The sequence below is a fragment of the Onychostoma macrolepis genome, chromosome 16 (assembly GCF_012432095.1).
Source record: "Onychostoma macrolepis isolate SWU-2019 chromosome 16, ASM1243209v1, whole genome shotgun sequence".
NCBI lineage: Eukaryota > Metazoa > Chordata > Actinopteri > Cypriniformes > Cyprinidae > Onychostoma > Onychostoma macrolepis.
In genome coordinates this window covers 36,403,803-36,418,504 of record NC_081170.1, presented here as the reverse complement: position 1 = coordinate 36,418,504, position 14,702 = coordinate 36,403,803, and the positions used below count along the sequence as shown (strand labels likewise).

The window sequence follows — 14,702 nt, the reverse complement described above, 5'->3', positions numbered from 1 at the left end:
ATTCTAACTGCATGAATTTTGGCTCAGGTGTGTATTTTTATTGGAATTTTAATATTCCACCCTCATTTCCTTTTAATAAATCTATTTTACACTAGTTGCAAAAAATAGTTCCTCTCAGTGCCTTTTGGACAAAAATGTACCCATTGAAACCCATTAAAACTGCTATTTTTAATGGCAGTGCTGTTTAACTGTAAAATGATGCAATCTTTGTTAATAGGCTTTCATTCTGTTGGCAAGGCTTCAAAATTGAATTTTTTACTATTTTTTTTTTTTACCAGCTGGTGTCATTTTTTCAGGTTTGGCCTATAAAGCAAATACTCGCTTTATTCCTGTTTTCTGCTGCAGCATATTATAGAGCAAATTAGATAATGTAGCTATAATTGTGTGAGTGTGTTGGTATGGATGTCAGAGTGTGGTTTGTGTGTGTCCATTAAAAAAAAAGTGTGTGTGTTCTTTTGTAACATGAGAGAGAAAAACTCTACTGTAAATCACAAATCCAACCACTGTGTGCACCAGGGAAGTTTTGCTGGCATCTAATGGGGAAAATTTGGTACTGCGCCCAAACAATTTTACCGAAAGCTCATTTTTTGAGATATCAACCTCAAATTTGGAACACAACTTTAAATTTATGGCTTTGATTTTCTAGCAGGTTTAGTATATATTATATAAAATATTGTTCATACATAATTTTCATAAACTTAAACCTGTCTACTTTATTACAAGTTTTATTTCACTTTTTAAACTTTTTACTTCAACAATAATCTGCCATGGGTCGTCTTTAAAGTGATACCAAACTTAAGTCTGTGCTCCCAAACTTCAAATTTTTATGATTGTTTTTTGACACAGACATTTTTGTCCACTATGGACCTATGTGTAACTTTTTTTTAATTGATGCACACGGGTTAAACACGCCGCACATGTCTACGTCACTGTGTGGGGAGATTTGCAAAACACCGGCCAAATGTATATGCAATGAAAGAAGGCATAACTTTTATTCTCGCTGTAGTATTGTTGATGCCGCCAGCGCCATGTCCTGGAGACGCTGTGTTTCGTTGTGAAAGCGAAAGTACTTTGTTTGGGCTTCCAAAAGAGGACACAACTAGAAATCAGTGGTTAAGTTATATTTACAACACTGTTCCAGAACAGTTCAACCCAAATATTAGAGTGTGTGCAGCGCATTTTTTTTACGGAGGACTATTTCCTGAACCTGGGAGAGAATAGACTACAATGTGAACACTATGAATGGCTGTGAACACGATAAAGTGGGGCAATTCCAATGTCGCAAGGACAGTCTGGTGCTTCTGACTCACAGCCTGTAAGTATGTTTTCATATTTAAATAATTTGCTATTGACGTTTCAAACGTGAGTTTTGAGCTGTGTAGAGTAGCACTTGTTGTTTCTCCGATCACAAATGCAAATATGGTGTTATGTTTACGCAGCGCAATGCGTAAAAAGACCGTATGAATCATTATAATCAGTAATTATGTCCTCACTGGATGCAACAAATGCCTCGTTTATAGTGGGTTTTATTGTTTTCGTCTCATCACACCGGGACCGTAGACCGTAAAAAGGCCGTGACACGGCATCACAATAGGTATTCGGCCAATCACAGCGCACCGGGTAGCTGGCCAATCAGAGCACACCTCGCTTCTCAGAACGATGAGCTTTGTAAAAATCGACGCGCTTCAGAAAGGTGGGGCATAGAGGAGCAACAATAATGTACAGTATGTGAAAAATAATGTTTTTTGAACCTCAAACCGCGTAAACACGGTGCATTACACCAAATACACAAAATAATGTTCTTTTTAGCAACATCATATGACCCCTTTTATTAAGTCATTTGGCATCTGCTAAATGAATAAGTGTTGAAATAAATTATTTCATTGTTCAGTAAATCTCACATTTTGAACATTGGTGAAACGATCTGTGTTTTGATTTTAGTTGCTTTGTGAGACAGACTGTCAAAAGTGTAAGAGCGGTTGCTGTCAGAATCAGGCAGATGTGAATCAAATGAAATAATGGAGTTGACATGTAATATTAACAATTAGAAGATTATTAGTTTATTATATTGAATAAATGAAGGATATAAATATAGACATGCAAATAAATGAAGAAAGTAACACTTATCGAAAAAGGAATAAATTGCAGAAATAGCGTTAATTGTATGGGTAATTAATGATAAAGCAAAGTAAGACTGAATATGTGAAGTGTGTGTGTGTGGTGTTTTCGTCTTCTCTCCCTCCTCTAAGCTGTAATGTATAAATAGCACATGCACCAGTGGTGATGTTTTGTTCTCGTTTGTGATGTTCTGCCTCAGTTTCTCTTCTTTAATCACTTCTTCATGTACTCTTTTGTCCTTGTTTCTTTTCACACTATATAATCCAGCATGATGGTCTTCATTAAGTCTGGGTGGGTTGTCACGGTAACAGCAGACACTAAATTAAAGGGCCGTAATTAGATTTTGGTGTGAGTTTCACGTGTGGCTGTGTATCAGAGAATGACGCCTGTGTTCTCAGTGTGTTTGATTGAGGCGGTGTGGCGGCGCTTTGCTCTAAATGTTTATTTTAGAGTCAAAGATGCACTGCTTTGAGTTTAAGGGACATTTTATGTGTGAAAAACTATAGATGCGTTTCTTCTGTTTCTCATGTTCAGTCGTTCATCTCTGAGGGCGTTCACACAGAACACGTTTCTTACTTTTAAAAATGAGATGAAAAAACAAGGTCTAGAGATATTATTTTTTACAACACCTAGGGCTGGCCGGTATATCGAGTTTGTACGATATATCAGTATATTCTTTAGAAGCGATACGGTATGAAGCAATACCGTTAATATCGATATAAGTAGTTTGATATGAGCGCATCTGAAAAAATATCTAGGGAGGACACAGTTATATAATACAGTTTGTTCTACATGTATCAGGCTTTATATGAAGGGCTTAAAAAACATCGTAAGATATAGTAGCCTATAGTTTATAGTTTGAGTTTAAAGCGGCTCTGACAGAAAGGCTGCGTGTGCCGCTGACAGAGACGTGCTGTTTTCCTTAACGCATAACTTACATTTCACAGGTATATTCTCCATCTGTAAATATTAGAAAGCCATGGAAATATTTCCATTTTGCAGTCAGAAGTGCGTGAGCTTTTGCTTTGCGATTCTCCGCTAAACTTCACAGACCATTTAGAACGAGTGCCGCCACGCGGAGTGTAATAACTCTGACTAAAATATACATTTTGCTGAAATATTTGTAGTTGGAAAATAAATGTGACATGTAGAATTTTAAACCGACAAGTAAGTGTATTTGTATGATAGCACTAACTGTAAAGTGTAATGGGGTAATCAAAATAGCCTTTTTACTGTGCTTTTTTATTATTTTCAATTTTAGTTTAGTAAATTTAACTTCTGCTTTAAAAGCATTATTTTTGTTTTTAGATTGCAATGTTACAATGTTAGAATGTAATGTGATTTTAACCCTTTGGCACATAATATATGCCTTCATGCTTACATTCACTTTATTTGTTTAATCCAAATACAAAATACCGAGATATGAATTTCTGCTCATATCGCCCAGCCCTAACAACACCATGTCCTGCATGAGATAAGATACAACCGGTCAAATACACTCATCTAGTGCATCTTCATACAGAAAACAATGGAAAAGCAGTGGAGTGGAATTCAAAAACCTGTCTCAAACCCCAAACGCTTGAGTTTAATTCATTCTGATTGTTGTTTGGTTTGATTATCAATTAAAACATGTTCGTCATCTTAACCTCAAAGCGTGTGAATCCTGAGCTAAACTCGCACAGAAGCTCACCGGAGAGTCTCCTGAAAGGCTGTGATGTGAATCCTCTCAGGTCGCCCGTAAAGCCCTGCTGATGAGCTGGCGCGTTTGTGCTGGACCGCTGTAATTATTATTCTCTATCGATTCAAATCCAGGCCCGGCTCTGTTTGTTTTCGCTCATGACAGCAGTGAAGAAGAGATTCCACAACAAACATCCTCTGCTTCTCATGCTGCGCTTTCATATGACGGGATTCGCAGGATCGTAGTCCCCGCTCTTCCTTTGATTTGTCGATGTTGTCATTCACGATCTGGATTAGGCTCAATTAAGAGGGAATATTAAATGTGTGATCAAACGGCAGAGGAGCAGGCGAGTGTTTCCAGAACAAACTTCACGCTGGACGCTCTTCGGTCAGGCTGTTGATCTCCTGAGATCTTCTCTGCTCTCCTCTGATGTATGTTTCAGTTCCTCATCAGCATCGGTCCGACCGCGCTGTTAAAACTTCATAAAGACTGAAAGTCTGTCCTTCCCTGCTCCAGATATCTGTGTTCATGATTCATTCAGCGTAAACCCTACCGCTGATATTGATTCATTAGAGAATGCATATTTTTTTAGAGATTACACGTTTTATTACAGCAGTTTATACTAATATATAAGTTCTCTGTGCGCCATTATTTTTCCCATGAACACACGAAGAAATTTCACATGCATACAGCAGTTTGAAGACTGTCGTGGCTCATTTGCTGTATTCTGAATCTTCTGAAGTCCTTCCTGAAATCTTCCCAGGACCATTGAACTTGAGAAGTGAATCGGTGAATGATTCGTTCGTTTGAGCCTGATCTGGTTCAGCTCAATGACTCACAGCCTTAATCCAACAACTCTCTGGAGGGGAAGGCTTTTGGTAAATAACTTGCATGTATTTATATTTTCATCACACAATGACAGTAACTTCTGAAGATTAGAATCGTTTGGAAGGTGTTATGGTGTTTGATCATCTTGAAGCTCGACAGGTGATTAAATAGCAAAGATCTGCATGAAGATTCATCAGCAAACGGATGACATGAGCGTGAGTAAATACCGACAGAACGTTCTCTGTTTCAGTCACACCTGTGTGCTTTGAATGTGAGTGTATAAATCACTGTTTCTCGCTAAGAAAGCAGCTTCTCGTCGGGTTAAATTGCCCACAGAACAACATGGTAAGCAGCTTGATTCTGTGAGTTTGGGCGCATCTTTCCTTTTGTTAGCTCTTCTTGGACCCGAGGAGGCGCGTCTGTGATCGCTGCGAGCGCCTGACAGCAGCTTTGAACATTAACAAGACGTGTTCCTCGCCGCCTCCGGCTAGACTCAGACAACTCCTCCATTCTCTTTGAGGGAGCCTTTGACATCCTTCACCTGATGCAGCTCTGAAGCTTCAGTAGGCCAGTGGAGTCCATCACAGAGACCTGTAGATATTCCTTTGTAATTATCGTGCATGCATCAAACATGAGTAGCCATGCATTCATTTATCACTTTCCCTCAAACATTCATGCGAGTTTAAACCTGAACTCTTGATGAAAACCTGTGGGAGATTCTGTCCTCGTTAAAGGTTCCTGTCAGTTTCATTAGAGCTTCAGTCGTGGCTCGTGCGCTGTCAGAGCGTTTACTCTGTGTCCTTTCTGATCACGTGCTTGTTGTTCTTTGCAGAATTGGATGTTTTTAATCTCATTTGCAAAAGCAATCAGGTCCTGAATCGGTTTGCAGACACAGTCGTGGAGGTTTCTCTGTGAAGACTGCGCTCAAGTAATACCAATCACTGCTTTCACTTCCAGCAAGATTCACGGCTGTGTTTGTCTCATTAGAACAATAAAATGAGTGATCACACCCTCTAAACACGTTAACATGAGCTTAATCTGAGACCGGAGGAGTTTCTTCTGTTCACTGTTAATACGGTTTAATCCACTCGGTTCTGAGGTTTTCATTTACTGCAGTATAAGTGTGAAGCAGTGCTGATGATCAATAGCTTATGTGATGTCTGCGTGATTTCGGTGTGTTTGTCATTTGATGTGCATTCTACTAGAATTTGCATCATCATGAACTTAAGTTACATTTTCAGATTTTACATACAATTGATCATTTCTCCATTTAAAAAGTAGAAGCTGATCTGTCAAAATCTATTTGTGAAGCTTTTGAATGGCATTTTAAGCGTAAGTAAGCAACATTTTCCAACCAGTCACGAGAGCATCAGTGTTGTATTAGTTCATGAACCTTCACAGCTTTTCCAGACGGTGACTCTTCATAGTGACCACGACTGTTAAAACAAGCAAAAGCACCATAAAGGTCATTCATACATCCTCTAAAGGTCATTCACTACGTTCCAAGTATGTTTTTAAAGGAATAGAAAATGACTCCATGATTTACTTTCTTCTTTCAGACGAATCCAGTCGGAGTTATATTTAAAAACATCCTGGCTCTTCCAAGCCTTTTAATGGCAGTGAATGGGTGTTATATTTAATTTTTTTAACAGCCCAAAAGAAGTCTAATATAGGACATCCATCCAGCATAAAAAGTGCCTCGCACAGCTCCGGGGGGTGAACAAAGACCTTCTGTAGTGAATCGATGCGTTTTTGTAAGAAAAATATCCTCCTTCAATATTCCAACCAACCAATCAGATTGACATGCCAAGTTTACAGTTTGTCAACATTCTCTTAAAAATAAAGGTTCTTTATTTTTCAATTTATTTTGCATCAATAGTTCTATGAAGAACCTTGAACATCCATGAAACCTTTCAAATGCAGAAAATGTTCTTTATATTTTTAAAATGTTCTTCAAAATGGTTCTTTTAGGATCTATTCATTGAAAGGCTCTTGTGGGAACCAAAATGGTTCTTCTATGGCATCGCTGCAAAAACATGCTTTTGGAACCTGTATTTTTAAGAGTGAAGTTACAGCCAGGATAAGCACTGGGTGTTTGTACATCTTTTTTATTCATTTGTAATAAGTTACAGTTAGGTTTAGTGATATAACAGCGTATGGGTTTGGATCGATATGAGGGTGATTAATAGTTTTTGGTCTAACAGAATTTGGCAGTGTGTGATGAGGGTCAGTCATTGAGAAGAAATGACATCTTGAATGTTTCTGCAACTTCGGGGAAGAGGTTTTTCTGCAGTGCCTTTAATTTCTCCAGAGTCTGAGATGTAGGATCGTTTTCAGCACTGAAAAACTGCATTTCCAGCCACATGAAAGGCCATTTTTCCAGAGCTCAGTCACTTGTTAAATGCTTTGACAGCGAGACGGACCTTCATCTCCAGAAGAGCTGAAGCACAAACAGTGTGGAGCTGTTATTAACCTCTGACCTCCGCTGACCGCACCACCGCGCCGCTGATGAACAACATCAGCGTCCTCTCCTTTTCTTCATTCACAGTGATCCTGTGATGTATTTTAGAAAGATGCTGTTATTTGGATGCCATTGATTGGATGTGTTTTGTGCTTTTGTGATTTCTGAAGGCCAGATGCTCCAATCTGGATCTCATAAAGCGTCTCTCTTTCATTCTGAAGGCTGCGATTCATACACGTTTGTGTCCCCTCTGAAATCGTGTTGTGCATCGATGTGTGTTTGCATGTGTGTTATTCACAGCGTCTGTCTCTGCTTGTGTTGATTTGAGTGGTAAACCGCTGGTCGGCACACAAAGGCTTCTTCAAACCCATTAAATACATGCACAGTTGCTTTGTGACAGCGTGAATGAAAGAAGACATTTTCCATCGTAAGATAATATCAGAGTGCAGTAAGTGGCAGTACAATAGTCCCGATCCAGACACATCCGTCTCTTACCGCTGCAGCCGCTTTTATTTCCTTAATAATGATGTGAATGAATGATGGCCCTGTTTCTCTGGAGCATGCATGTATTCATGGGTTAAATGCATCTGTACAATTCAGGCTGTGTACAAACGTCGCCTGTTTACAGGCTAATCACTGCTTATGTTTGCTGTCAGGGCTGGAGGCCGTGCGCCGCTGAAAGCTCTTCATCTCCATTATGAACTCAGACGTCTTTCAGATGCTGTTTGAGCTGCTCATGTGTGTTTCTCTGTCTCGTCTCACAGATCGGCGAGAGGCAGCGTGTGCTGGTCACCGAGGAGTCCTTCGATTCGCAGTACTACGTCTCACACAACAAGTTCTACGAGCAGGTACAAGCTGTTATTTTAGTGTCATTGCGATACTGTCGTAGGTTTTATTAATATTTATTTATTTAGGTTTTGGTTAAGTATAATAACCCTGCCTTTGAATTAATAGTTATATTCTGCTGAACTGCAGCATTTTTGCTGTGATAGTCCATTCAGTCCTACTAATATATAAAAAGCATTGATTTTACTCCAAACCTTTCCACGTTGAGTCAGAAGTTTATTAAATTAATTTTCACTTTTAACTTTTAAAATCTCACTGAGCAGTTACAAAAATGACTCATCTATTAAGTAAATTTTATTTATAGAGCACATTTAAATGCAGCTTACACTGACCAAAGTGCTGTACAAAACAATCATAAAATACAGTAACATGTAAAATAAAACAGAATTTGAGCAATTACTAATCCATAAGTTAATAATCAGGAAAGGCTATAGAGTAGAGATGTGTCTTAAGTCTAGAGTTAAAAGCAGAAATAGAAGGAGCACTCTAATGTCAGGTGGACACTGCTTCTACAACCGGGGAGCAGCAACTGCAAAAGCTCTGTGACCTTTAAAGTTAAGTCGTGACCTGGGGCATATGAAAGAGCTTTATTAGCAGATCTGAATTCAAAAAGATAAGATCAGAGATGTAAGATGGGGCTTGTCCATTGAGTGCTTTAAAAACAATCAGCAAGCCAGTGAAGAGAAGCTAACATTGGAGTTATATGATCATGTTTTTTTGCGCCAGTTAACGGTCTAGCTGCTGCATTCTGAACCATCTGCAAACGTGCCAGTGAAGATTGGGGAAGACCGACATATAAAGAATTACAGTAGTCCAACCGTGATGTGATAAATGCATGAATTACTTTTTCCAAGTCTTGAAAGGAAAGTGAAGAAATACAAATGTATGAATCAGAAGCAATTTTTTAGAAAAATGAGTAAGCCTTGAGTTTTTAAGTTTAAAATCAATAAATATATTAAGCAAATATAATGTTCAAAAAATGCTCAGTTGTTCTTTAAAATCCAGCTGCAAACACAAGGTCATCCTGTGAGCACACTTGACTTCAATATAAAATACATTTAAAAAGTGTTCAAAGAGTTTCAAAGCGTCCGTGTGAAAATGCACTTCAGACATCTTCAGATATGTCAGTGAACACCTGTGATGGAGGTGTTTGAAGTTTGCAGGCTTGTCTTCAGGCTAAAGCTTCCCTATAAGTGTCACTTTTGTCTGGAGAATTTACTGGTTTGATCATAACACAGCATATTTCTCGGTGTCAGAGAATTTACTAGGTACTTTTCACTGTTTGGGGCTTGTAGGATCTGAAGTCTATCGAACACAACAAGGCCATTGAGGAAAATGTTAGCTTTTATTCAGAGCCTCCATGAAGTCCACGCTATGATTGTGAAAAGAGCAAAGCTATGGGGAAGATGTTCATTTGAGCCTGTAGATCCATTAGTACTGTACATCCATTCACACGGAACCTGAAAAACACAAGACTCAGCGCTGTACTCTAGAGTGTATTTACATAGAAAAACAATGGAGAAGTAGCTCAGTGGAATGGTAAAACACATTCTGTATGAATGGCAATATGAATATTGTATCTCACAATATCTTGCAATTATCTTTTTTTCTCAGAATTATAAGTATCACAATTGTTTTTTTGTTTGGTTTTTTTTTGTACTTGTGACTTTTTAATCTAACAATTTGGGATGTTTCTTTTTTCTTGCAGTTGTGAGTTTATATCTCACAATTCTGACTTATCTTCTTAGAATTGCAAATTTAATATCTTGCAATTCTGAGTTTATATCTTAAAATTCTGAGAATTTTTAAGAACTTATCATATTTGTGAGAAAAAAAAAGTCTGAAAAAAGTCAAATTTCAATCTTTCAGTCTGTTCTCTCACAGAAATGTTATATGACTGGATGTCTGAATGAGCTGCTGTTATATGGAATACAGCAGCATGTGAACCCTTTAGTTCTGTGAAGGAAAGTCCATCATACAGGTTTGGATGAGAGTGATCCTTTAAGGAAGATACTGGTGGTGTTTAGCAATGTTTCTGAATGCACTTATATCTTCTGCATTGTTAGAAGTGATTGTTTTCCTTTCTAACTAGTTAATGGTCTGAAGTGAGACAGATGTTATCGTCACACAGTCCTCGCAGGTTCAGTGCGGTCGTGAGCAGTGCCACGGCTCCTCATGGGTCACAGAGGTCACCCGTCTCGCCCGCCGCCATTGATCTTTCATTATAATGCCAGCAGAAAGCCATCTCCAGCACCATTGATTGAGGACGGGGCTGTGCATTAAAGGAGGGGAGCTCTAATCTGGGATGCAAGCCCTCTGTTTTCTTTTCCTGCTTTTGTTCTCCTCCTTTTCCTTCATGATCTGTGGCCTCAAAGCCGGAGCGCTCTCCAGAGCGTTTGAGACGTGACTGACCATCCATCAAAGAGAGCCCAGCTTTACTCAGCGGATCACCATGAACATGGGGCCGATTAAGAGCTCAGCTCAGGTTGTTTGGAGCTTAAGCCGGTCTGCCTTTGAGCTGCCAGCGCCGTGTCAAAGACGGAGCCGCTCGGACTCGTCAAGGACTTACAGCAGCAAGTTTAAGCGTAAACGAGTGAAAACATCTGCTAGTGTCATTAGATGTTTGAAAATGGGCCTTAATAGAATGGTTCACCCAAAAGTGAAAATTCTGTCACACTTTATTTTAAAGTCCAATTGTCGCTATTAACAAACCATTAACTAAGACTTTTGCCTCAATAAACTCCTTAATTTGCTGCTTATTAATAGTTAGTAAGGTGGTTGAGTTTAGTAATTGGGTAGGATTAGGGATGTAGAATGTGTGCTTTATGAGCACTAAAACAACCAATTTGTTATTAATAGGCATCCTAATAAGCAACTAATTAATAGTGAGAATTGGTCCCTATACTGAAGTGTTATTTACCCATCCGCAAAGTTTCTTTCTTCTGCTGAACACAAAAGAAGATATTTTGAAACACGTGTGTAACCGAACGGTTGTTGGTCCCCATTGACTTCAGTAGTATTTTTTCCATACTATTGCAGACAAAGGGGACCAGCAGTTCTTCAAAATATCTTTTTATAAAGTTCATACATGTTTTGAACAGCTTGATTTTTAATTTAACAAGAATTAAGAATGTGTGACACTTTTTTATACACAAAGTACACTTCTAAGACCTTCACGTTGACAGCAATGATCAGCGTTCTTCAGATCTTATGCGATAGAGCAGTGGACTGATGCAGAACCTGTATGAGAGGAGCTGTTGCTGTTAAACACTCATCTAGACACGAAGATACTCTAGACCTCATCAGTTCACTCTTCTCATGGATCGCTCCATATGGGATTCAAACAACACTCTTTCAGTGACCAGCCTCTGAGAGAGAGATGTTACTCTCTACACCGTCTCTATTTCGCCTGCACTGTGTATTGCTAGTTGTATTAACCATCCGTTCTCCTGGTTAAATTCTCTCAGTGGAGAGGCTCAGGGTTACTCTCTTCACTGCGCACTGCTCATGTGTTCTTCAAGGACACGCTCACGGCCTCCAGCGCTGCCACAGACGTGCACTTTCAGAGAGACTCGATAGCTTCAAAGAAATGCTGCCTTGTCCTCTTCCACGGGCTCTGAAATACCGTTCGCTTTACAGTGAGGAGATGGAGACATGACTCGCAGTCTCCAGCAGAACGTGGACCGTTCTTAATGGATTGCCAGTGTGCGAGGACTCTTCTCAATAGAGGCGAGACAAAGACAAATGAGCGCTTTATCTGTCCCTTAAAATGTTAGTGTTTGACCTTCAGGGTTTGTGTAATTGAATGGAAAAGTAAATGGGAAAATAACTCTTCTCATATTAAAGTATTAAAATTCACGGCACACGTCGACCGCGGCAGAGATGGAGGAAAAGGAAAACACATTTATTTCCCAGCCTAATTGAAAACGTATTCGACAGATCCTCTGATATGTCTGAGTTTTGATGAATCATAATGCGCTTTAAGCTTTCTGCCGAGCCTTTCATGTCTGGGGAAGGTGGTTTTTACGCTCTGAACTTATCTGCCGCTCAATGTAATGAAGGCAATTTCGATGTAAACCCCTATAGATCCAAGCGCACAGCTTTTAATCCAATTCAGCCTCCACGCCTGGACTGATTCATCTCCCCTCAGACCTCATGCAGATCTGAAGGTCTCGTCGCTCTGGGTCTCAGCGGAAAGTCACAGATGCTCTGGGATAAGAGGAGCAAACCAGCGTCAGGAACATTATAGTACACGACAAGAAACAAGATGCTTGCTTGCTTGTTTTTTGGGGGTTTTTTCACTTACAAGCTCATTGTTGCTTTTATGGAAATGCAGAACTTGTCCTGAAGAGTGTGTGAGAATCTTTCTTATATTCTGTTATCTTCTTTAATGAGCGGGTTAGTGTGTGCAGTGAAGGCGGTGGAAGGCGTTTGAAAGCAATGGCCAATGCCACGACGCAAGAGCTGTTGATCTCCAGCATTAGGCTGGACATGAGAAGATCCATGCGGTTTGGTTTTTCCCGCATTTTAAACGTTTCCCCCTTTGCATTTATGAGCTGTATATACACTATTAATATTGTAAAATAATAATAATAATGTTTTTGTATTTTTATTTAAATAGCACCTTTCAAAACCCAAGTGCGCTTTACATAAAGTTGATAGATAACATGAACACAAATACAAATATACAGTCACATGATTAAACAAATAAAGCAGACAGAGATCATCTTATGTACCACATAAGTAATATAAGTAAGCATGGAATTGAAAAATGAGGCAGACATTCAATTAACAAAACATACTGCAAAGTGAGTTTTGAGATCAATTTTAAAGGTCTGGAGTAAAGAGACAGTACGAATGTTTTGAGGAAGTTTGTTCCTGAGCTTAGGAGCTGAAATGCTGAAAGGCCTGCCACCCTCACTAGATAGACTGGACTTAGATACTGCAAGCAAATTCACAGAACTCAGTCTCAGAGTATGCGTAGGGGCATAAAGGTGAATTAGTTCAGAAAGGTATAAGAAGGTGCAGAACCATGACAAGCTTGAAAACTAGGATGAGTATCTTAAACTGAATACGATAGATAACTGGGAGCCAGTGTAATTGCTGTAAGACGGGAGTGATGTGGGCTGATTTTTTGGTAAATGTAAGGGCACGAGCAGCTGCATTTTGAATTAGCTGTAAGCAGTTAAGGGCTTTGTTAGATAGGCCATATAACAAGGACTTACAATAGTCCAGACGCGAAGTTATAAAAGCATAAATAACAGTTTCAGCATCTTTGAAGTTTAGTGATCGTCGTAAACTGACAATATTACGAAGTTCGTAAAAACAGGACTTGACGAGGTTGATATGAGGTTCAAAGCATAGCGTAGAATCAAATATTACACCAAGATTACGTACAGTGGGATGTACTATAACTCCGTCAATATTAATAGAAATGTCAAGATGAGGGGAGACAGATGATTTTGGGCCAACTAACAGAATCTCAGTTTTTTCATTATTCAATTTTAAGAAATTTTGAGCCGTCCATACTTTAAGATCATGTAGGCAAGATGTTAAAGTAGGAGAAAAAGCAGAGTTGGGCTGTGCGGAAAATAAATTTGCGTATCATCAGCATAACTGTGGAAATTTAGACCATGGCGAAATCTAGATCCTTGAGGCACTCCACGAGTATTAAAAAAGCAAGTATTGAATAGTAATACAATTATTTTATAGTGCACCTAAGAAATAATTTACTAATATTTGTTTTATTTTTATTTTCATTTAATTATTTTTTTTTTTTTATGATTTATAAGTTTCTAACCTAAAACCAACAAGCTTTTATTTTGGCAGGTACCGGCAGGTAAATGTCGGCCTGTGCTGTGTAGGGTTTTAAAGTGCTTCAGTGAATGAAGTATCACAGTTTTGCATTTTGCTCTGAAACCAGCAGTGCATAGCCTAGATTTATGCTTCCAGTTCGATCTTATACAGTATTACGGTTTGTCAATCTAAAGCAGTGATTGTGCATTAACAGCTGTCGACCATGTCAGTACACAAATGAACTTATTTACCCAGCACATTTCTTATTTTGGACGTGTATGCGCACCTGTGTACCACTTATGTGTGTCCTTGTATATAATGCTTGTTATATAATATTCTCCTTCATGCGTCTGCAGGTTCTGGTGCCCAAGAAGCCAGAGTTCAAAGGGAAGATGATCGAGGTGGACATATATGAGGCCGGGAAGCACTACATGAAGGGCCGGCCGGTGGAGGATGCGCAGGTCTTCACTCCTTCCATCGCTCAGCCTCTTCAGAAGGGACAGGTGTCTGGACTCCCTCAGGTCAGTCTGCTGGACCATCTCAACAAGACCGTTTCACATTAGCTCGTTCTACACGCTGAAGATGGCAGAAAAGTCCAAATGGGGGACTGTGGAGAAACTTGGGAAAAGTTGCCCTCTCATCACAGACTTTATTTCCAGAGTAGTTTTGAGGTGTTGTTCCGACAGCTTGAATGTGGTATAGTCATGGTGGGGTCCTTCAGAGTCGAGCAGAAGCTGGCGGAGGGGACGGTCAGTCGTGCCCAGAGCCTGTGATGGCCAGCTGACCGTTGCGCTGCCAGAGCGTCTGTCTGGAGCAAACGCTGTGCCTGTCTGCGTCTGAAGAGATGGACGAGACAGATTGGAGGCCATTTCCTCCGGCTGAGAGTCCAGACTTCACACTCCGTTTGCAGCCTGTTTTACATTAGGACGAGAGTGTGAAATTCAGAGTGCGTTCACAGGTTTACTGATAATATGT

The 14,702-nt window shown here is 39.5% G+C and overlaps 1 protein-coding gene across 1 annotated transcript in view; it reads left to right on the top strand.

Moving 5' to 3' along the window:
- cdkal1 (CDK5 regulatory subunit associated protein 1-like 1) overlaps nt 1–14,702 on the top strand; it is a 269,763-nt gene that overhangs the window by 242,218 nt on the left and 12,843 nt on the right. The window contains exons 13-14 of the mRNA XM_058747144.1: nt 7,850–7,933; nt 14,084–14,248. Coding sequence (XP_058603127.1) covers nt 7,850–7,933; nt 14,084–14,248 — 249 coding nt within the window. The remainder of the gene's footprint in view (nt 1–7,849; nt 7,934–14,083; nt 14,249–14,702) is intronic.